The sequence below is a fragment of the Antechinus flavipes genome, chromosome 6 (genome assembly GCF_016432865.1).
Source record: "Antechinus flavipes isolate AdamAnt ecotype Samford, QLD, Australia chromosome 6, AdamAnt_v2, whole genome shotgun sequence".
Lineage (NCBI taxonomy): Eukaryota > Metazoa > Chordata > Mammalia > Dasyuromorphia > Dasyuridae > Antechinus > Antechinus flavipes.
Genome location: NC_067403.1, coordinates 252,760,188 through 252,783,033, shown reverse-complemented (window position 1 = coordinate 252,783,033; position 22,846 = coordinate 252,760,188). Strand labels below are relative to the sequence as shown.

The 22,846-nt window shown below is 56.9% G+C and overlaps 2 protein-coding genes across 2 annotated transcripts in view; both read left to right on the top strand.

Moving 5' to 3' along the window:
- Positions 1-10,459, top strand: part of DDB1 (damage specific DNA binding protein 1) — a 29,518-nt gene extending 19,059 nt beyond the window's left edge. Inside the window, exons 13-27 of the mRNA XM_051964196.1 lie at positions 1,023-1,201; positions 1,286-1,449; positions 1,530-1,637; positions 1,803-2,010; positions 2,154-2,249; positions 2,380-2,491; positions 2,648-2,771; positions 2,997-3,161; positions 4,357-4,451; positions 4,989-5,159; positions 5,524-5,633; positions 5,915-6,084; positions 6,225-6,327; positions 6,857-6,980; positions 7,367-10,459. Coding sequence (XP_051820156.1) covers positions 1,023-1,201; positions 1,286-1,449; positions 1,530-1,637; positions 1,803-2,010; positions 2,154-2,249; positions 2,380-2,491; positions 2,648-2,771; positions 2,997-3,161; positions 4,357-4,451; positions 4,989-5,159; positions 5,524-5,633; positions 5,915-6,084; positions 6,225-6,327; positions 6,857-6,980; positions 7,367-7,450 — 2,013 coding nt within the window. The 3' untranslated portion in view covers positions 7,451-10,459. The remainder of the gene's footprint in view (positions 1-1,022; positions 1,202-1,285; positions 1,450-1,529; positions 1,638-1,802; positions 2,011-2,153; positions 2,250-2,379; positions 2,492-2,647; positions 2,772-2,996; positions 3,162-4,356; positions 4,452-4,988; positions 5,160-5,523; positions 5,634-5,914; positions 6,085-6,224; positions 6,328-6,856; positions 6,981-7,366) is intronic.
- A 5,686-nt stretch (positions 10,460-16,145) lies between these two features.
- Positions 16,146-22,846, top strand: part of VWCE (von Willebrand factor C and EGF domains) — a 28,889-nt gene continuing 22,188 nt past the window's right edge. The window contains exons 1-3 of the mRNA XM_051964751.1: positions 16,146-16,288; positions 21,662-21,756; positions 21,885-21,974. Coding sequence (XP_051820711.1) covers positions 16,164-16,288; positions 21,662-21,756; positions 21,885-21,974 — 310 coding nt within the window. The 5' untranslated portion in view covers positions 16,146-16,163. The remainder of the gene's footprint in view (positions 16,289-21,661; positions 21,757-21,884; positions 21,975-22,846) is intronic.

Sequence of the window (22,846 nt, the reverse complement as noted above, 5' to 3'; positions counted from 1 at the left end):
TGGAAGTGTCGGAGCAGATGCTGGGTGGGCACCTGGGCACTGCCGATAAGAGCAGGAGGGATCTGGGAGAGCTCTATCTCGCAGCGTAGCCCGTGGCCCTTTGGACACTGGTTCCTCTTTATCAGAGCAGAGAGAAATACCTTCCACACCAGCTCTTGTGCAGAGGATAAGAGGAAATACAAATGCTAATTAAAGATTATCATTAATAATACATTTTTAAACGTTTAGTTTTTCCCCAGTTAGATGTAAAGACAATTTTAAGCATTCGTTTTAAAAAATGAGGGCAAATTCTCTCTTCCTCCCTCGCTTCCCCCCTTCCTGGGAAGGTAAGCAACTTGACATTGTTTATACATGTTTAGTCAGGTAGAACATATTATCATATTAGTCACGTTACGAAAGAACACAGACCCAAAGGGGGGAAAATACAGAAAGCAAAAAATCATAGGCGTCGATCTTCATTCAGACTCTGTCAGTTTTTTCTCTGGGGTGGAGACTAGCTCAGTCATTCACGGCTGATCATCGCACAGTGTGGATGTTAGTTGTGTACAATGTTCTGCTCATTCCATTTGGAACCAGTCAGAGTTTCCAGGCAGTTTCTGAAATCTGTCTGCCGTGTCTCACAGCCCCATAATACTCTGTCACGTTCAGCTTGTTCGGCCATCCCCACTGGATGGGCATCCCCTTCGTTTCCAATTTCTTGCTATCACAAAAAGAGCTGCTCTACGTGTTTTTCGACCTGGAGGCCCTTTTTCTGGATCTTGGCGTTAGCGGCCTGTTATTGAGATTTTTATGGATTGGAGTGTAGAGTTGGTAGACGGAACTCCAATATCCCTTCCACTTCATGAGGTCATAGACTTCCCTTATATTTAGCTTCCCGAAAATCCAATTTAAATCTCTCTCCTACACAATTTTCCTTAGTGCGGTGACCCCTTAGTGAAGGAGGAAGGCCCGCTTTTGAGCGCTCGCCTCGGCTTCCAGCCTCGTCTGGGCCGCGCCTCAGGCTCTCCTCCGCTTCCTTCTAGATCACCTCTGCCTCCGTGCGGCTCGTGAGCCAGGAGCCCAAGGCCTTAGTGAGCGAGTGGAAGGAGCCGCAGGGCAAGAACATCAGCGTGGCCTCGTGCAACAGCAGCCAGGTGGTGGTGGCCGTGGGCAGGGCCCTCTACTACCTGCAGATTCATCCTCAGGAGCTCCGGCAGATAAGGTACCGTACGGCTTTCCCCGCTCCCCCGACCCGGGGCCTCGTCCGAGGCCCCGGCACCTTCCAACGCCCTCCTCTGCTCCTCAGCCACACAGAGATGGAGCACGAGGTGGCCTGCTTGGACATCACCCCGCTGGGGGACAGCAACGGCATGTCCCCGCTCTGTGCCATCGGCCTCTGGACCGACATCTCGGCCCGCATCCTGAAGCTTCCCTCGTTCGAGCTGCTGCACAAGGAGATGCTCGGGGGAGGTAGGGAGCTGCCGCGAGGGGCCTGGGTCGGGTGGGTTTCCGGGGTTGCCTGACAGCGCGCTCTCCCTTGTGTGCGGCAGAGATCATCCCTCGGTCCATCCTGATGACCACCTTTGAGAGCAGCCACTACCTCCTCTGCGCCCTGGGAGACGGCGCCCTCTTCTACTTCGGGCTCAGCATCGAGACAGGTCAGCGGGAGGGGGGACGGGGGGATCGCCTCACCTGCTCCCCTTCCCCACCCCTTGCTGTGGAACTCGGCCAGTAGCTTAATGGACGTCAGCCGGAGACCCCCAGAGACCCTCGCGGCAGCGCCTTGGTTGCCGGGCCTGGGGCTGATGCCGTTTTGCCCTCAGGCTTGTTGAGCGACCGGAAGAAGGTGACTCTTGGGACGCAGCCCACGGTCCTGAGGACGTTTCGCTCGCTCTCCACCACCAACGTCTTCGCGTGCTCCGACCGCCCCACCGTCATCTACAGCAGCAACCACAAGTTAGTCTTCTCCAACGTCAACCTCAAGGAGGTCAACTACATGTGTCCCCTCAACTCGGACGGCTACCCCGACAGGTGAGCGGTGGGGGCGCGGGGTGGGGGCACGGGGTGGGGGCAGGGCGCGGGCCGGGAGCGCGGGGTGGGGGCACGGGGCAGGGGCGGGGGGCGTGGGGCCGGAGCCCAGGAGCTCCGGTCTAAGCCGAGCTCCTTCCCCCCAGCCTGGCCTTGGCCAACAACAGCACCCTCACCATCGGTACCATCGACGAAATTCAGAAGCTGCACATCCGCACGGTGCCCCTGTACGAATCTCCAAGGTGAGCCGCCCGCCGGTGCCGGTGGGGAAGTGAGCCGCCCCAGGCTCGCGAGCAGCTCCTCTGCTCTTCTCGCCGGCCATCTTTGCCAGACCCTTTTTGTTTTTGTTCTCCTTAAAACACCTCCAAACAGAAAGATTTGCTACCAGGAAGTGTCCCAGTGCTTTGGGGTCCTCTCCAGTCGGATTGAGGTGCAGGACGCCAGCGGAGGGACGACGGCCCTGCGACCCAGTGCCAGCACGCAGGTCAGTTCCCGAGGTGCCGAGCACGCGCCCGCCGCCTCCTTGCCCCCTGGACTTGGAGGGAGGGGCTGCCCCGTGCTTTTCTCCTTGGCTTGGCTCCCCTTGCTTGGGGTCGGAGGTGGGAGGTCAAGGCCTAACCCAGATCGCCTTGGCCCCCAGGCCTTGTCCAGCAGCGTCAGCTCCAGCAAGCTGTTCTCCAGCAGCACGGCCCCTCACGAGACGTCCTTTGGAGAAGAGGTCGAGGTGCACAACCTGCTCATCATCGATCAGCACACCTTTGAAGGTGGGGCCCGAGCGTCGGGCGCTGGGGGGAGGGGCCGCTCGGCCCAAGTCAGCCCAGACACACTGTGGAACCCGGGGGAGATGCTTCTCTGGGCCGGCGGGGGGCTGCTTGCAGAGGAGACCCGGGAGGGGCGACACAAAGGCGCAGCCTGGGCACCTGTAGTTCATGCGTCAGTCAGAGGGGCACGTGGGCCGTGAGGTGAGGGAGAAATGTCTCCTTTCCTAGTGCTCCATGCCCACCAGTTCCTCCAGAACGAGTATGCTCTCAGCCTGGTCTCCTGCAAGCTTGGCAAAGATCCCAACACCTACTTCATCGTGGGCACTGCCATGGTCTATCCCGAAGAGGCCGAGCCCAAGCAGGGTCGCATTGTCGTGTTCCAGTACTCGGACGGTGAGTGCCGCGCCTGTGGCCCCGGAAAGGGCGGGGTCCCGCTTCTGAAGGGCGGAGGTGTGCCCCCGGGGCACGAGGGGATCCTCCTGGGCAGCTCTGCTGCTTCTGGCTCTTGGGGTTTTGGTGGAGGGGCGGGGGCTGGGAGGGTTGGGAGAGAATGTGGGAGTCAGGTTGGGGCTGGGGAGAAACCAGAAGTTGGGAAAGCCGGATGTTCTTCCCCTTGAGGTTGGAATCTCCTGAATTGTTCCTATGCTGGTATTTGTTTACCATCGCTGCCTCAGCTTTCGCCATTTACAAAATGGGAAGCCCGTTTCTTGCCGGAACCTTACTCTAGAGGTCGATCTTAGAATTGAAAGGCCCTTAAAAGCCGTTCAGGCCATCATTGGACATCCCCCGGGTTGGGTGGGAGGTCATTGACGTCGGGGGCCGGCTCCTGAGCACCGGGTCTGTCACTGCCTGCGGAGGAGCCACCAGACCTTGCCAGACTGCTCAGGCCCCCGTGGAGAGCCGCCCCGGACACAGAAGGAGCGCTGGCGGTCCTATCCTCCTCTCAGGAGGAAGCGGGCGGCGGAGCCTCGCTTTGTGTCCCTAGACGAACCACGTGGGGAGGAGGCTCGGTCACCACTTCCTGGAGAGCCCGATGAGCTGGCGACACGTCCTGCCCTCTCAAGGCCCAGTGTCCGTGGCAGCACGCGCTGGGAGGGCGTGCTCCCCTCAGATTTCCGGGGGGCGGGGCGGGCACATGGAGATGCCTCGGAGGCTAACTCGTGACTCCGGCATCGATGTGGGCCTGAGGTGCCCACCCACCCGGAATTCCTTTGGCCCCTGACATTGTAGTTCTGTGACCGATCCTGTGACCCGTGCTAGTCTGGTCAGAAGTGGGAGCTCTCCCGAGACCCGTGGCTATCACAGCTTCTCATGCCTTGAGCCTTCCGCTCTGATGGCGTCATTGGGGGCACCCAGGCCCTGTGTCCCTGCTGCGCCCCCTGAGGGCAGGGCCTGTGGCCTTCGTCTTTGCTTTGGCGTCTCTTGGGCCTCTCGGGTCGAGGACCTGCTCCGGGCTGGCGGAGAGCTGGGCGGAAGAAGCTGGGAGAGGAGCGGCCCAGGAGAGGGGAGAGGGTGGCAGTGGGGGAGCAGGAACAGGACGGAGAGCGGGCAGTGGTGATGACCGGAAGACATCCTCCTTCTTTCCCAGGCAAACTTCAGACTGTAGCTGAGAAGGAAGTCAAAGGTGCTGTGTACTCCATGGTGGAGTTCAACGGGAAGCTCTTAGCCAGCATCAACAGCACGGTGAGACCTGCTCCTCCTGCCGGCGCCTGAGCTCCTTGTCTTCCCTAACGCTGGGTGCGGGTGCCCCTGCTGGGGGGGACGAGACCTGGGGCTGTCAGTCGGGGGCACGGAGTGGAACCCGCTTTGTGCAGAATCCCATGAGCAGTTACAGGGAGGAAAGGAGCTCACGACGCTGCTCTTCAAGATTCAGGGGAAGCAGAACAGACTTCTGTGGGAAGGGCTTCCCGGGCGGGAGCCCGAGGCCTGGGCTCGGAGGGACGCGTGGGGTGATTGGCGCTGGATAAGATTGTGGAGCGTTGATCAGGACTCACCCTGGCAGGAGCTGTAGGCTTCTGTTTCTTCTGCGTTCCCGCTCTGGGAGGGGACTGAGTTCTGACCGAGTGTGTGAGGGGAGGCCGCCGGCAGGGGAGGGGCCGTGTCCATTTCCCATTCAGCACCAGAACATCGGAGAGCGGCCTTCCTGACGGCCCAGAAGGGCTGGGAGCCGCCGGGAAAAATTCCTTCGCTCTTAGTCCCGGGGATGGTTGTCTTTCCAAGGTGCGACTTTACGAGTGGACTGCAGAGAAAGAGCTCAGGACCGAGTGCAATCACTACAACAACATCATGGCCTTGTACCTGAAGACCAAGGGCGATTTCATTCTGGTCGGTGACTTGATGCGCTCCGTGCTGCTCCTGGCCTACAAGCCCATGGAGGGCAACTTTGAAGAGGTAGCGAGCCTGGGGCGGGAACGGGGCTGGAGTGGAGGGGCAGAACAGGGCCGGAGGTGGGGGTGGCCAACGGCTGGACTGAAGGTTCATTTTTGTGGGGCGGCTGTGGGGAGCTGCTCGGCACAAGGCCTCCGGGCCGTGGCGGAGTCGAGAGCAGTCTTGGGCCGGGCTGGGGCTTGAGGATGCTCCAGGAGGAGGATGGAGCAGCCGGCTTGACCTGGTGTGCAGGATGCAAAGCAGGATGTGGAGGGGGTTAGGGGCTGCACTGCAGCTCGCTGCTCAGCCTTCTGGCCACAGGACGGACGGTGCCGGGCTCTGCTCTCTGGGACTTGCTGATTCTTCTCCACTTTTTGTTTTTTCCAAGATTGCCCGGGACTTTAACCCCAACTGGATGAGTGCCGTCGAAATCTTAGATGACGACAACTTCCTGGGGGCCGAGAACGCTTTTAACTTGTTTGTGTGTCAGAAGGACAGGTGAGTGACCTGTCCGAGGGGTGGGCGGGGGGACAAGGTGGAGAGATTGGGTTCCGTGCTCGGAGCCCCTCTGTGGGGCAGCAGGAAGGCTGGCGACGGCGGCTGTGGCCTCTCGGGCTGCCCTGGAAGTGAGGAGCCCGGCCCGCGGGAGTCAGGAGCCAGGCCTCCGGGAGCCTCTGGAGTTCTGTGCCCCCAAGGGCCCGAGCCCGCCCGGCCTAGCCTGGTGTGCCGAGAGGGGGACTCGGGGAGGGAGACGAGTGCCCGCTCCTTGTGCCTTTCAGCGCTGCCACCACTGACGAGGAGCGGCAGCATCTGCAGGAGGTGGGGCTCTTCCACCTGGGCGAGTTTGTCAACGTCTTCTGCCACGGCTCCCTGGTGATGCAGAACCTCGGGGAGACCTCCACCCCCACGCAGGGCTCCGTGCTCTTCGGCACCGTCAACGGCATGATCGGTAAGTCGGCCTCTCTCGGGCCTTCGGTCGGTGCCCGGGAGGCTTTCCGGCCGTGGCCTGGACCGCGCTGGGGCCAGTGGCCGTTCCCGGGGAGCTTTTGGACCTCCGCCATTGGCTCCCTGTTATTTCTGCCTCGTCAGGTCTGGTGACCTCCCTGTCAGAAAGCTGGTACAATCTCCTCCTGGACATGCAGAACCGACTCAACAAAGTCATCAAAAGCGTCGGCAAGATCGAGCATTCCTTATATCCTTCCTGCAGTTCCCCTTAGCCCCGGGCCCTCCCGAACCATTGCTTTGGGCGGGGGCCAGCGACAAGGCGCCGAGAGAACAGCTCTGTCCTCCGGGGACGAGCTGCTGGCCGGGAATTGGGCCGAGAGGCGCTTAGTGGGAACAGACGGGAAGAAGGGGGAGGCTTCTGAAGGGCCCCAACAGCACCAGCTTCAGTGACGCCCTGGAGGTGTCCTAAGATTGCAGGTGCTCTTAGAAATCCAGGGTCATCTCTGTAGGAAGGGAAGCTCTGGAGCCTCCTAGGAAAGAAGCTGAGAGGACCCCCAAGGAGGGGCAAGGCCTGAAGCTCGTGTCACAGGACCTTGGGCCAGTAATGACTTCCTGTGAGCCCCAGCCGCTGCCCCCGCAGGATGTGAGGTTTGACGTAGACGTCCACCCTCAGCCCTGTGAGGAGCAGCTCCTCGGCCGTGGCAGGGAGGGGTCCCAGGTGTCTGGTGGGAGGTCTCCCTCCAAATGATCCCATGCTCCCTAACTCTTGCTCGCACCTGGAGATCGTTTCATACCGAACGCAAGACAGAGCCAGCTACGGGTTTCATTGATGGAGATCTGATTGAAAGTTTCCTGGATATCAGCCGGCCCAAGATGCAGGAAGTCGTGGCTAACTTACAGGTGAGCCTCGGGCAACCATGGCAGACGGGCCACTTTTATCTCCTGATTTGAGGGACCCTCTCTCCCTTTTCATCCTTTGGTCTTCCTTTTGGAACTAGAGGCTTGGAGAAAAGGCAGTTCTCCCGGCTTAGCAGAGAGGGAGTTAAGGACCATCGAGGCCGGGCCCCATCAGGCTCTGTGCACGTGTAACTGTCCCTCGCCCTTTGCCTGTCCCCACGCTGTAGGCTCGCTGAGCCCCGTCTCCTCGGCTTCCCCTGAACCTTTCCTGCTTTGGTTCATTGGAGAGCGGGGCTCCCCCTCACCCAGTCCCATAAGAGGAGGTTCTTGTGTCTCTCCACGGGGGGGGTGCCTCATTTCTTCTTGACTGACCAGCATCCTTGTTCCAGTATGATGATGGCAGCGGAATGAAGCGAGAAGCCACCGCAGATGACCTGATCAAGGTTGTGGAGGAGCTGACTCGGATCCATTAGCCATCTGGCCGGGATCCCCCCTTCCTAGAACCTCTCTCCATGTTTTGCACCTGGAGTCTTCCCCCACCCCCTTCTTTGTTTAGCGGAGGGGGAACCCCCTTTCCCCAAGCCAGCTGTCCAACAGCCCCAGGAGCCACCCTCTGCCCTCTGTGGGCGTGGGGCATTTTTGGGAACTAACGCCAGCTCACTAGAGATAATGGAAATGGGCTGGGGGTGACAGTACTTTCATGCCTGGGTTTTCACCTGTCACCGGGGACCACCAAGCCTTGGTCTTGACCAATTGTCCTCTTTCGTAGCTCTGTGGCTGAAGGGAAGATCCGTTGGTCTCCCTCATTCCCTGTTCTCTAGGATCTTTGTATTTGGATTTCCTGGGGGTGGGGGGTGGGCGGGGTTCATTGTCTTTGAAGCCAGGTCCCCCTTTTGCCTTCCCACTGCTGCCTCTGAGAGCTTCCCTCGCTCAGTCCGTGACCACCAGGCCATGGGGCGACGGAGACCCCAGAGCTCTCTGGGGGAGCTGCTGCCTTCAGGGACAAGGAGAGTGGGGGAAGCAAACGGGTTGTTGGTTTCTGAGTTTTACCAAATAAAGTAGAATCCAAGAGGAAAGAGCCCATTGTTTCTGCTTCTCTGCCTGGCCTGGCTGGAATTCAGCCGCCCGGTCCCAGCGGCGAACGCCTCCTTGCCACCCCTGGGTACGGCAGTGTCGCTATTTGGGGCACCTCTGCCCCTCCTCTCTTAGCATCTGAGGGTGGTGTCCCAGCCAGGAGATTGGTCCGGATTTGGATAACTTGGGTTCCTTTGCCTCTCTCTGTTTTCATCTCCCAGGCCCAGCCCACTGCCCGGTCTGCTTTGGCTGGCCAACCCTCCTGTGCTGTAGGCTGGTCGGCCTTCCTCCCCCTAGCTCCTCCAGGCAGGCACCTTGTGCCTTGGAGGTTGCCTCCGTTTCTCCTCCATTCCCTTTGCCTAATGTATGACTCCACTAACTTTCTTTCCCTCCTCCTTTTGCCAAGTGGTCAGAACGTGCAGAGGGCAGCCGAGGCGCCGATTTTCCCAGAGTTCTGTGGTTCTCTGGTCCTGCAGAATGATCCTGCGCCCTCCTGCCAGGCTCCCGGAGGCCTACAAAAGACACGAGGAGACGACTCCTCGGGCTCATTTGCCAGCCTCCCGGTGCCGCCCACTCTGTGCATTCTCCCTGTATTTGCCTCTTGGCTTAACCTGGCCAAGTCACGTAAGCAGGCGCTGCTTTTTGGACTTGGAGCACCAGAAGGGGATGTGGGTCTGGGAGTTAGCCCTCGAGGAACATTAAGTGCGTCCCTGCTCTGTGTCATGCTGGCCTCAGCTTGGAGGATGCCCTCGAGTCCTTCTGAGAGCAGTCCAGGTAAGGGCTGGGGGGGAGGCTGGGAGAGCCCGAGGGACCCTCCTCGCAGAAGCTGGATGCGAGTAATGGTGCTTTAGGTAGGAGGGACCGGGTAATTACCTGAGGACCTCGCAGGAGGGGGCCGTCAGCCAGGGGCAGCTTTGTGGGTAGGCGCCTAGCCCCCAACCTGGGCCTTGAACGGAGGGAAGGCTTTCAACGTGCACCGCTTGGTTGGGGGAAGGGGGTCTGTCCCAGGTGTGGGGAGTAGCAAGATGGCGAGTAAAGCCCAGCAGGAGACAATCCCCCAACGAGGCAGGTTGCCAGCTATCCCTGGGCCATTGAGGATGGTGCCGGAAGGCTGAAAAGAGGAACTGGACTGTGGACAGGCCTGGAAGGCCAGACCAAAAGCTTAGACCTTGAGTCCCACAAGCCCTGGAGAGCCAGGAACCCTCAGCTGGGTGGATTTGGAAGCTGACTTGGATAGAACGTGGGGAGGAGACTGGCTTTGGGCATTCACGTTAGATTGCCGGCCTCCCCCAGTAACAGCAGACAGCGAGAAGTCGTCCCCCAGTCCGGGCAGGCGCTCGGGTGGCAGCACGGGTGCTGTCTCCGCAGTGGGGCTTCCTTCTCTGGTTTTTTTTCTACTGGCTTCTGACAGGGAAATCAAATGATTTCTCTCGTGGGACCTCGGGAGTCTCAGTAACTGAAACGCAGAACTTAATTATTTAAAGACAGGTTTTGAATTTGGCCAGACTTCCTGTCCTGGGAACCAGTGTTGACAAGGGAAGTGTCCAGCTAACATCTGGAAGGCAGAATGACCGTGTGACTGACCCAAGACCATACAAGATGGTTCATTATTGTATAAGGCAAGGGTGACCAACAAGTAGACCCCAAATAAGGACTTGGGGACAAGATAAAATAATGTCACTTTCCAGAATTGAAACTAAGAATCCGTACGCCACGGCTAAAATTGGCAGCAGTAGCTGGCCACCCCTAGATGGTGGTTTTTCAGTAATTGAGAGACACCTGAACTGGAGGTGTCTCCCAGAGGCACTCGAGAAAATGGGCTTCCGGCAAGGCTTTTTACCAGGTTATAACATGGAAAGAATCTTGATTTACATGGGAAGACATTTAAATATGGCAGTAGTACTTGACTGTATCTGTGTAACCTTGGACAAACCCCTTTTTCTGTGTTTCAGTTTCATCCCTAAAATAGAAATTGGACTTTGTGACTTCTTAAGATCCTTTCCAACTGTAACTCCTCTGATCTTATGTGTGAAATATTAAATTATCCGTGATCTAGTTAATTATAATAAGTCTCTCACATGATCCACGGGAGAAGTTCCAAAGAGAAAATTTGGCAACATTAATCCGGTGCCATCCACGGCAGAAACTCGTGTGGATGGGACATTATGCTAACTAAAATGGCGGGCCTTCCAGTGGAGCGGGGATAATTGTCCAGGCTTCCATCGCAGCCCGAGTGGAACGTTCCTCAAAACCATCTTTCTGGCTCTGATTCCTTGCTCTCTAGGTGGCCTCTCAGTGACTTAAGTTTGGGGATTTTTTGGTGTGTCTTGGTCCCTGGAAAGATCATTCCCTCCTTCCCCTCTCGTATGACTATTGTAAATTAATAAATTGGGTTTTAGGTTAATGAATCAGTCTTCTGTACGTTTGATATTCTTCAGTTTTGCAGAGCTCCTGGGTGACTCGATGAGCCTGCACAGCCGAAGAGCACACCGGGACCTGGGCTAGAATGCCACCAAGAATCTCTTCTCCCTACCTGGTGAGGCTCCGCCTTTCCGTGACTTTGGCCCCCTGGGCTGGCAATCGGAGCTGTTTTCGAGCCCGTTTCCTAGCTAACTATCATCTTGGGCCATCGTAGCATCAGTTTTCCCTGTGATTAGGCCCTGCTCCAGCTGTCACTTGGAGAGCAGCATGCTTTAGCCCAGCCTGCCCCGCTCTCATCTTTCTAAGTCAGGGAGCCCCTGAAGCCTTTTGGCACTTTGATTTCTCGGGTTCCAGGCTCCTGGGAATTGCCATTCAGAGTTAAGTTTCATCATTACACATCCCACCACCAGCAGCTCTTGGGGAAACATTCTGCTCTGACCCCCCCCCCCCCCCCCCCCTCAAGCACCATTAATCACTCCTCCTGAGGTGAAGAGCTCCCTGAAGAACTTGACTCCAGCCAGCTGGAATGGCCCCTTTCCACGAAGCCTCTGATGAGCTAACCTCACTCCAGGCCTCTGCACGAACTGACCTTTGGGAAAATAATAGAAACTTACTGACTCATCACATGATTGTTTGGAATGGGTTGCAAGGCAGCCTTCTTAGCAGCCAGCAATCGTTAGGGATCTGTGCTCAGTGGAAGGTCTCATTCCAGTGAGTCTACGAGTTAATCAAGATTGGGCAGCAAATAGTAAGTTGGAGTCTGGGGGAGAGGGTTTTAGTTTTGAGATTTACCCAACCTGCCCTGATGAGGCGTGGGGCCGATCTGGCAGTTCTCTTAATGCATTACAGGCGAATCAGAAGGGTGGAGAAGTGGGACAAACAGCAGGAGATAGCCGCGCATGAGAGGAATGGAGAATGTGGGTTTACTCAATTAAGCATCTGTTACTCAATTGGACAAGTATTTACGAAGGCCTCCCGATCCAGCCCAGGCCAGGCACTGCGTGCTGGACGCTGAGGACAGAAAGGAAGAGACCCGACCTCAAGATGCTCACGGTCTGTTGGGGCAGGCGTCGTTTGACCGAACAGTGTCTGTCTTGAGGAGGGAACCAACTGTACCAGGGCGATGGGGAAGAAAGGCTTCCCATGGGATAAGGCAGGGAAGTGATGAGGTTGCCATTCTGGATTTGGGAGGGGTAGGGCGGGCAGCCTCGGTGCTTTTCCCTCATGGAAGTTGTATTCCACCAGGTATAAAGGAGAAGGTGAATACCAGGAGTTTACAGCAGTTGCTTATCAGGGAAGAAGTTTATTGAATTATAGTCTAGGGCAATGAAAGCTGAAGGTGGGGGTGATCTGAAAAGGTTTTGGAATCTAGAATGGGTAGAGATGGAGCATGGATCGTAGCATAAGACAAGGTTCTTGGGATTGAACGTAAGGGATGATAGGATGGGGTTCGTGGTCGGTTAGGGTAACCGCAAGGCTTCTGGCCGTGTAACGGTTGCTTTTATAGTTGAGCAATTCAAGATGGGCCCAAATACCCTTAAAATCATTGACTGTGAGCTGAAGGCAGAGCAGACCTGAAAGGGACCTTGCCATAAAGTGTCATAGCTGAAGGTCTTTTGAACATCCGTTGCAGTTAGAAGTGATATTTGGACACGAGAACTTCAAAGCTGGAAATGATCTTGGTATATAGAATGAGCTGGAAGGAGCTTTAGAGCAAGGAAATCCAGAGCTGGGAGATACTTTAGAATACAAAATGTCAGTGCTGAAAGACCATCCTCCCTTTGAACATAGAATATCGGAACTGGAGGGGTCCTTAAAACACTAGTGTCAAACTCATCCGGAAGACAGGGCCGCCAAATCATACAAAAGTGTCGTGGTAGACTGCAGATCGATTTGAAAACCACCTATTCACTTCCATATTCTTTTACATTTTGTTTTTTCCAATTATGTTCCAATCCTGTTGGGATCATACTCAGAAGTAGAATGATTTAAGATCTAGGGCCACTGGAGACCCTTTGTAAGGTTACGTGTATAAGACACGATGCTTTGGGGGACCCGAGTGGAGGCAGGGAGCTGGCTAGAGTGGACCAGGAGGGAAAGCTTGGTGTCCTTGGGGTTAAGACGCTGTTATGGGAAGGCAGTATGGGGTTGATTGATACCCTTGATCTTTATTTTTAGGGACAGTACATTTTGACTTGACTTGGGATGTTTTTAACTTGTGTTCACCTGTTTACTAGACATTTCCTTTCCTTTAAATTCAGGCTAGAACATAACAGGATGAAATAAGAGTAAGAAACATCAAGGTAAACATTTAGGTATAAAAGCAACTCTATAGGTACGGGGTGGTACAAGTTTAGCCTAAAAGCACCTTTTTATATATATGTATATATATATATATATATATACATATATATATATATGTATATATATATATGTATATGTATATGTATATTTATGACTTGGAACTTTTAGTAGACTGCATTCAGAGAAGACAGAGTGATTTGATAGGATTCAAATATTTGCCACCTTACCCACAGTTGCTTCCTTATTATTGGGCCTTTGATTACTCTGGATGATCCATTAAGGTCTCTCCTAACAAACTCTTTTCATTCTAAATCCAATGTGAGGTAATATTGGGCCATGAGAGCCTTGACCTGATGCTCTAGTCAGACTGCCTTTATGGAATATCGCTCTCGCTTTTGGGGGACACACTTAAAAAATTTCATTGACAACTTAGTCTACAGATGGGTACCATGGTCTTCGTGGGTGATGGGCAAGTCAAACCCTTTGTTTCTAAAAGGAGGAGTTGGAGAAACGAATCTGATGATAACACAACTAGATCTGGAACTTGTTGCTTGGCTAAGCTCAGAGAGAAGGAGTTTATGGTTCGATGGGCTTGGGGTCTCCAGTGGAATGCTTCAGGGACCCGCACTTGGCTATCAATGATTTGGATCAGACCCTAAATGACACGGTACTAAACGTGCAGATGGCACAAAGCCTTGGAGGGTCATTGAGTGACCAAATCTGGATCCAAGAGGACCTCGACATGCTGGAATATGGGTTGTATCAAATGTTAAAATCAGTAAGGGTGAAAGTAGCCTTGCATTTGGGCACAGATAATTGGCTTCTCAGTATAAGACGGGGGAGCGGGGTAGGAGGGGGGGATGGCTACCAGTGGCTCAGAAAAGGCTCGTGGGGGTTAGTGAACAGCAAGCTCAGGATGAATCCGCATCACCATCTTGGACTGCACAAAAGCAGGGTGTAGCCTTGAGGCGTCCGAAGAGAGCCCCAGAAACTTCAGCCAAGGTTGAGGGTTTGAGAAGTCCCTAGACTTCCCCAAGCCTAGGAAATCTCTCTGGCCTGATAAGCAAAACTGCTTAGATGGAGGTCAGGGAGACGGTGAGATTGCCTCTGGGATACCAGCTGCAAACATCGGCTGGTTCCAACTCATGATCATAAAAGTCACCAAAGAATTGTGGGAAGGAGAACGGACAGAACTGAGACCCCAAGGCTGGGTGCAGGGTTTTACCGTGAGAAGGGACTTTTGAGTCGGGGGAATTAAAGGGAAGAAAGGGGCTCCCCCCAAGCTAAGGATCCCAAGTGGCATTCCCACCGAATAGCCAGCGGCCCCCTGGGAAGGCCCCAGTGTACCTGTGACTTGCCCTACGAGGCCATTCCCTCCCCGAGCCTGGGGGAAGGCTTTATAACCACTCTTCTGGCTGTGAGTAAATAAATCCCTTCGCTAAAGAACTAACCAGACCTACAGGTGACTATGAAGGGGACGCACACTGGGGCGGGCCCTTGGGCTGCAGGTGGGAGGACAGCGGTTATCCCTGCGGGAGGAGGGATGTCACAGGTACTCTGCCCTGAGCCTTCCGGCACTAGGACGCCCTCTAGCGGCCACTAGGGGACTTCAGGTCATAAAGTGAGCAGTGAGAAATTAGGGACATCATCCAGTTCAATTCCCCTGCTACACAGATGGGGAAACGAGTCCCAGATGGGCTAAATGGCTTAGCCAAGTCACGGAAAGTCAGCAGCAAGTCAGGAGTTAAAGGCGGGTCTCTCTCCCAGTCCTGGCCCCTCTCCCCTCTAGCGGCGCCTCTGAACCTCCTGTTTCCCCTTTAAATGGAGATTAAACTAAATGACCTCCAAGGTGTCTTAGCTGGAAAACGCAATGGCCGGTGACGTTTCTTGCGGTTCAGTTCAGTGCAAGCCCGGACTTTCTACAGTGGGACAGGTTGAGCTGTGAAGCAGTGAGCTCCCCGTCCTCAGCAGTGTCCGAGCAAAGGCTGCAACCGCCGAGATGAGAACTAAGTAGCCCGTTCCCCGATTCCCGCTGCCATGTTCCCTCCCCCGGGCGCCGCGTTCCGTGTCCTGGCTTAGCGCCTGGGCTGGACACTGCGGGCCCGGGGGGAGGGGGCGGGGGAGCTGCACCTTGATTTGGCTGCTCCCCTGCGGCCATTCGGGAAGATCAGATCTGCTCTCGTGATAGATGAGCCACTCGCTGTCGTTCTGGAGGGGTATCTTGGGTGAAAAGGTGGAGCAAGCCTTCCCCAGCCTGTCTCCTAGGGGCTGTCCCCCCGGAACCCCCCCAGAACGCCCCCGGCCAGGGTCCGAGACGCCATCTGCCCCGAGGGAAAAATCCGCTCCGGCTTTCCCAGGGCCCCGATCTTTTCACCTTAACGGACAAAAGAAAGAGCTGCCCTCCACGGGAGGGCGGGGTTTGGACCCACGAGGCCCTAGGCTCGGCCCCGCCAGGCCAGGAGAGGGGCGGGGATGGCAAAGGCCAATTTCGCTCCCTGTCGGGGCCCCCGGGCTCTCTGGCCGTATTCCCCAGGGCGGGCGGGGCCCCAGCGCTCGCCCCCCTGCCAAGGAAACAGGCGGCTCCCTCTGTCCTTGTCCCAGTGCCCTGGGGGACCCCAGGGGGCCACCTTTCCCCGGGCGTGGAGCCCTAGTCCACGGCTGGGGGCCGAGGGCTCGCTGCTCCTTGCCCCTGCTCGCCAGTCCTTCCGCCCGGTTCCCGGCCCCCGGCTCCAGCGGCTCTCCTCGGCTCTTGCGCTCCCTTAGCCTCGGGGCCCCAGCAGCGGCCCCCTCATTTCCAGCGCGCCCTCGTAGGCTCCCCCGGCCCCATCCGCTCCACGGTCCCACAGCAACGCCCCCCTCCGCTCCAGCATCCCCTCCAGACTCCGTGCCCCGCCTCGGCTCCAGAGCCCCCACCCCAGCGCGCCCCCTTCGGCTCCAACGCCCCTCTGCTCCAGTGTGACCCTCTCGGCTCGAGCGCCCTCCCCCCTCGGCTCCAGCGCCCCAGCGGCGCCCTCGCGCCTGCCCTTTGTGCTCGGTTGCGCCCCACCGGTGCCAGAAAGCCGCCCCCGTCCCCACCGGCGCCCCCCACGGTTCCCTCCCTCCCCGGCGGGACCCTCCCCCTCGGCCTAGTCCAGCCCCCCCGCGCGCCCCTCAGCTCCCGGCGCACCCCCCTCGGCCCGGGGCACGCTCTCTGGGCCGCCCGCTCCCTGCGGGGCCCCCGAGGCGCGCGGGGCGGGCAGGAGGAGGGGCCAGGGGCCGGCCGGCCGGGCAGCGCTCCCCCAGTCTCCCCGGTCCCCCCGCCCCACCCCCGGCTCCCCCCTGCAGCGGAGCGAGGAAGGGGCGAAGGGAGGGAGCGGCGGGCCGTCCAGCCCCGAGCCGAGGCGAGCCATGTGGGCTGGGCTGCTGCTGCGAGCCGCCGCCGCCGCCGCCTGCCTCGCGCTCTCCCTGCCCGGCGTCTCCTCCCGGGGCTACACGGGGGGCAGGAAGAAACCCGTTCCCTTCGCGGCCGAGAGGTAAGCCCGGGACCAGCGCCGGCGCCTCGCGCTCTCGGGCGCTCCTAGCCCGCCCCAGGAGCCCCGGCGGGACGGAGGGAGGGCACTGGCCGCTGGGCGGGCGAGAGTGGGCACTGCTCTCGGGGCAGGCTGGGTGGCCGAAGGTGGGCACTGGCTTTTGGGCAGGCGAGGGTGGGCACTGCTCTCCGGGCAGGCTGAGTGGCCGAAGGTGGGCACTGGCTTTTGGGCAGGCGAGGGTGGGCACTGCTCTCTGGGCAGGCTGAGTGGGCGAGGGTGGGCACTGGCTGCTGGGCAGACGAGGGTGGGCACTCCTCTCCGGGCAGGCTAAGTGGGCGAGGGTGGGCACTCCTCTCCGGGCAGGCTGAGTGGGCGAGGGTGGGCACTCCTCTCCAGGCAGGCTGAGTGGGCGAGGGTGGGCACTCCTCTCCGGGCAGGCTGAGTGGGCGAGGGAAGGCACTGGCTGCCAGGTGTGGAGGGGTAGCACTATGCATGTGGTCGGATGTTCTCTTGGGCAGCCCTCCACCTGGTGGTGGGGGTGGAGAGGCTCCGGGATGGTCAGGGGCTTGAGGGAGCCAAAGCAGCCCAGGAGTCCTCCTTCCACCTGGCCGTGTCTGGCCTTGCTCCCGATGTGCCCCTGACTGTTCTGGAGATCCCCCCCCCCTCCCGCTGAGCTTTGCCTTCTGGCTGCGGGCGTCCTCCCTCCCTGGGCAGCATCCACAGCCTCCACCTGGGACGTGAGGATGTCTCTGGCGATCCCTGGGCCAACCTGAGCACTCTGTGAGCCGGGGGTGGGGGTGATGGGGGGTGGTGTAGGGGCTAGCCCTGCCTCTGTCCCTGCCTCTGTCCCTGCCGGGGCCACGTTGCACTTCGGGTCAGGTGGCCCAAAGAGTTCGCTGTGCCCTCCCTCCCCCCTGTCCTGAGTGACAGACTCCAACGGGGCCCAGCCGGGGTGACTTCAGTCCTGGAAGGCCCAGGGTTCAGTGGGAGGAGACAGGGATCTGGGGCCCCAGCTCGGTGCTGCTCCTTCCTCTCTTGGTGATCCTGGGCAAGGATTTCTCAAAGCCTCTCTCTGCCCCGGGCGCTGGGAACAGAAAGGGGGGGAGGGGAAGGGGTTCTGGCCCCACGGCCATAATCCGCCCCAGTCTGCTTGGATACATGTTTGTGTCTATACGGTGCATACGGAAGAAGGAAATCATTCATTACCCACCAAGTGTTTTATAAATATCGTCTCAATTGAGCCCCAAACGATTCTGGGACGCAGGTGCTCTTAGGAGCTCCATTTTACAGTTGGGGAAACTGAGGCGAGTAGGGCTTGCTCAGGGCCACACAGCACTCGTCCGAAGGCCGGATCTCCGAGCCTCGACTCTATGTTATTCTATAGAAAGGAGCTAATTGGGGCGGAGAAGGCACAGGCAGCCGGGGCCAGGCCAGAGCGGGAAGGGCTGTCGCGCACAGTAGGAGCTGCGTAAATGCTGGTCCAAAGTAAGAGAGATGCCAACAGGTAGGGTGGCCTGGTGAGCAGCGGTCCCAGTGAGCATTGCTGAGGTTCCAGGCGTTCCCTTGAGGGATCTCTCGGGTCCTCCCTCCCATCCTTACTCCATTGGGAGCTGCTTGAAGCAGGAACGCTCTTTACCTTTCTCTATCCCCGGTGTGCCCGGTGTGGAGTAGGTGCTTAATAAATGCTGGTTGACTAGGGGGACGACAGCGACTTCTGCTTCTTTTTGTACTTTAATAACAGAGAAATGGGGATCGAGGTTTCACCAGAAATGCCTTTAAACGCAACAAATCGTGACTTCTTTGGGAAGTCTTCCCTAAGGAGTCCAGGCCCATTCAAGCATTGCCTGGTGTTCATCTCCTGGGGAGCTCTGTCTCCCCTTTCTCCTCTCTCTGTCTCTGTATCTATCTCTATCTCTGTTTCTCTCTCTGTGTCTCTCTGAATCTCTCTCTCTCTCTCTCTCTCTCTCTCTCTCTCTCTCTCTCTCTCTCTCTCTGTCTCTGTCTCTCTGAATCTCTCTCTGTCTCTCTCTCTGTCTCTGTCTCTGTTTCTCTCTGTCTTTCTGAATCTCTGTCTCTGTCTCTCTGTCTCTGTGTGTCTGTCTCTCTGTCTCTGTGTCTCTGTGTCTCTCTCTGTCTCTGTCTCTCTGTTTGTCTCTGTCTGTGTCTCTGTCTCTGTCTCTCTGTCTCTGTCTCTGTGTGTGTCTCTCTGTCTCTGTCTCTCGCTGTCTCTGTCTCTCTGTCTCTGTCTCTGTGTCTGTCTCTGTCTGTCTCTCTTTCTCTCTGTCTCTCTGCCTTCTCAGTGACGTGTCCTGACTTGCTCACCCCCGGGGGCTGGGACTGAGCACAGCGGGGGCAGCTGGCTGGGAGAGCGCTCCTGTGTGCGTGTGCTGCCGGCCCCTCACTCCCTGTGTGAGAACACTGTGTCGAGCTGGGTTTCTGGCGGGGGGCCAGGGATCCCTCCCCTGCAGCGGCGGGGTCCTCGCCCCTCCCCCACGTGACGGCTTGCACCTGTGCTGTCTCAGGAGCTGCCTGCGGCTCTTGGCCACGGTTCAGGGCCTGCGTCCACCTGTCTCTCAGGCAGCCTGTCAGCTCGTCTCCCCGGGGTCGCTGTCCGCCCCGGCGGGATCTGATTGGACAGACGGGGGCCGGAGCTGCGGCTCCTGGGGGGGGGGGCGCTCATCAGTTCCTGTGGCTGCTGAGCCACAATCAGATACGACGAGAACTGGCTGGTGGCCTGATAGGGCAGCGCCCCCCCCCCAGCTGTCACCCCGGCACTTGTTACTGGGGGCAGGACTCAGCCCGGCATGCTCTGGGGTGGGGGGAGGGGCAGGGAGCAGCCCCTGGGGGAATGTGGGAACTGGAGGAGAATCGGCTGACTCCCCAGCGATGCTGTTGCAGAAAAGGCTCTGGGGACTCTCCCTATTGGACAGTCTGAGTGACCGTAGACAAGTCACGTCATGGGCAGTCATCGATTGGAGCAGGGATTCCAGAAGCTTTCATCCTACGGAGGAGGAAACTGAGGCAGGGAGTGAACATCAGCGATAAGAGCTGAACCCACGCCTTCCAATTCCAGACCCAGCCTCCTTTCCACTCCACCAGACTGGGCCTGCAGGCCTCAGTTTCCCCCCATGGCATGCGCGAGATGGCTTCTGAGACCAGCTCAGAGTCTCTGAACCTCTGAAAGGAGCCCCAGTAACTGCTTAGCACGTTTGCAGGGGGCGGGGGGGGGGTTTCATTGCTCTTCCAAAGGTCAGCTCTCCGCCCCTGGATTTCCCATTACTGGGCGGCAGCCAACAAACCCAGTGACCTTTTCTCTTCATGGCTCACTCCCCACAGGCTGCTTAAGCCTTTGCTTGGAATCCCCCCCTTTTTCTCTTTCTCCTTCAGCCCTTCTTTCCTTCTCCTCCTTCCTTCCCCTTTTCTTCCTTCTTCCTCTTTTCCCCTCTTCCTAGCCTTTCTCCTCTTCCTCTTCCTCCCTCCCCGCCTTCCCTCATCCTCTTCCTCCTCAGATGCCACCTCCTCATTTTTAGCTCTCGAGCTCGCTCTGTCCATTAGGAATTGGAAACTTGGTGATGAAATACTCCAACCCTCTTGTCTGGAAATGGAGAAAATGGAAAAAGAGCTAGCAAATGAGTGCTAAGGACATACGGCCTGTTTGGGACAGAGCTGGGATTCGAACTCAGCCCCCCTTTCTCCTGGTACAGTGAGGGGGTAGATGGACTCCAGCAAAAGACCGGGCCCTTGCTAACAGCCCAGTATCCCAGGGGGCCGCAGGGAGGAGCGCACTGACCGCTGGGAGTCTGTGTGGGGCAGACAGAGCTGCCCGGTACTGACGCCCACCATTAACTTACACAGTCTGGAGGGGAAGCTACGGCCGTCAGCTCCGAGACTCTGGTACAACCAGAACGGGGCCGTGGCTGCGGGTCGATTTACAGGATCAGCGGAGCTGGCGCTCCTCGTTTTGGGGCCTTTCCCACGAAGGGTCCCCCCTTTCCCCTCGTTGACCGTGAGCTCAGTAGGCTCCAGCCTGTGCCCAGGGTCACACAGCCGGGAAGTGTTAAGTGTCTGAGGTCAGATTTGAACTCAAGTCCTCCTGACTCCAGGGCTGGTGCTCTATCCACTGCACCACCCAGCTGCCCCCCAAAATTTATAAAGTGTTCAAGACATCCAAAGACAACTTGAAGCAGCTTCTCTGCTCCCAGAGCTTCGTTCGAGCGGGGAAGATCCCCCTTCAAGCTGGTGCTTTCCCCCGAGATGCTCCCCAATTGGTCTTGTTTATATGTGGTCTCCTCCCTTGGGCTGGGGAGCCTTCAAAGGCTGTCCTGGTTCCTGGCACACGGCAGATGCTTCACAAGATGGAAAGTCATCTCCGGGGCAAAATGTTAGCCGTGGGGCTTGGGCTGGACCGGGAAAGGAAGGGAGCCAGAAAAAGGCAGCGTCTGAGCTGAGTCTTGAAGGAAGGCTGGGAAACTGAGGAAGGAAGGCATTCCATTGAATTGTATTATTGAAAAGGCATGGAGGGGCAGCTAGTGGCTCAGTGGAGAGAACACCAACCCTGAAGTCAGGAGGACCTGAGTTCAAATCTGCCCTCAGACACTCAATACTTCCCGGCTGTGTGACCCTGGGCAAGTCACTTAATCTCAATTGTCTCAACACCAACAACAAAAAAGAGAGAGAGAGAGAGAGAGAGAGCGCATGGAGAGGGGGAGATAAAGGATCAACCAGAAGACCAGGGAACCTGGATTGGAGAGTACATAGAAGTAAAGTGTAAGAAAACTGGGATGGTTGGAAGGAACCAAGTTGCAAAGACTACATTTGATCCTGGAGGTAATAGGGAGCCACTGCAATCTATTGACCTGGGGAGTAACATGGATATACCTGCTCTTTAGGAAAATTACTTTGGCAGCTGAGGGGAAGATACATTGAAGGGAGGAGAAATAAGAGGCAAGTTCAGGGTTACTGCTGTAGACCCAATGAGAAGTAACGGGGACCTGGACTAAGATCGCGCCGGGCGGGGTTGCACAGAAGGGGATGTACGTGAGAGGTGTTTCAAAGGCAGGAGCACTTTGTCCCTCCTCCAGGGCTTAATACGACATGCTCCGTCCTCCTAGAGAACGTGAGCCCCTTGAGGGCAGGCCCGGTTTTGCTCTGTCTGAATGCTTGGCACACAGTAGGAACTCAGCAAATATCGTTGACTTAACTCTGAGCACGGAATGGCCCCGCGCCCAAGGTGGTGGCTCTAACCCCCGCTAGACCCTCAAGGGGTCCCCTTCTGCTGACCGGCCGGCCCCCCGCCCGGGCGATGGTTTCCTTCGTTCGCTTGACTCGGTTTCTCCCTCAGTGCAGAGGATCCCAAACAATCTCTCTCTTTTCAAGACGCCGCCTGGGCCCCCACGTTTGCCTCTCAGGGTTTGGAAGTGGATGCTGCCCCGGCTGGGTGCCCTCCCTGGGCAGCGGACAGTGCACCCTCCGTAAGTGCCTTCGAACCTCTGGGGCCTGGGAGTGTGTGGGGAGGGGCGGGACTCGGGCCTGGAGGACATGCTGTCTGTCCAAAGGGGCCCCGGGCCTTCCTCATTCCCCCCTCGGTGTCTTCCTCCAGCTCTCTGCTCCTTCGGTTGCGGCAGCGGCTTCTGCATCGCTCCCAACGTCTGCTCCTGCCGGGATGGAGAGCAAGGCATCACCTGCCCAGGTACTCAGAGCCGGGGCCTGGGTTCTAATCCTGCCGGAGCCAGAATCGAGCCTTTCTCCTGCCTGGACTTTGGCCAACTCCCCGGCAAAGGATTCTGGCTCCTTGTTTCAGTTCAAAGGCTGTGTTCCTCTGATGTGGCAAGTGGGGCGCTATCGATATACTCATATATATATATATATATATATATATTAGTGTTTTATTAACAAAACACAAGCATGGGTAATTTTTCAACATTGACCCTTGCAAAATTTTCTGTTCTATCTTCTCCCCTCCTTCCCTTCACCCCCTCCCCTAGATGTCTAATACCTGTTAAATATGTTAAAGTATATGTTAAATACAATATATGTGTACATACTTATACAGTTCTCTTATTGCACAAGAAAAATCAGATCTAGAAAGAAGGTCAAATTACCTGGAGAGAAAAACAAAAATGGCAGCAAACAGTAACAGAAAAAGTGGAAATGCTATGTAGTGGTTCACACTCATTTCCCAGAGTTCTTTCCTTGGGTGTAGCTGGTTCTCTTCATTATTGAACAATTAAAACTGATTTGTTTCATCTCCTTGAAGAGGGCCACGTCCATCAGAACTGATCCTCATGTAGGATTGTTGTTGCCGTGTACAATGATCTCCTGGTCCTGCTCCCTTCCCTCAGCATCGGTTCCTGTCAGTCTCTCCAGGCCTTTCTGAAATCCTCCTGCTGGTCATTTCTTACAGAACAATAATATTCCATAACATTCCTATAGCACAATTGACTCCGCCCTTCTCCAATTGAGGGGCTGGATTTACTCTTTTAAAGACTTTTTTTATCTTTTTTAAATCAATTGCATATAAACAAAAATTTTAATATTTGTTTTTAAAAATTTAAGTTCCCG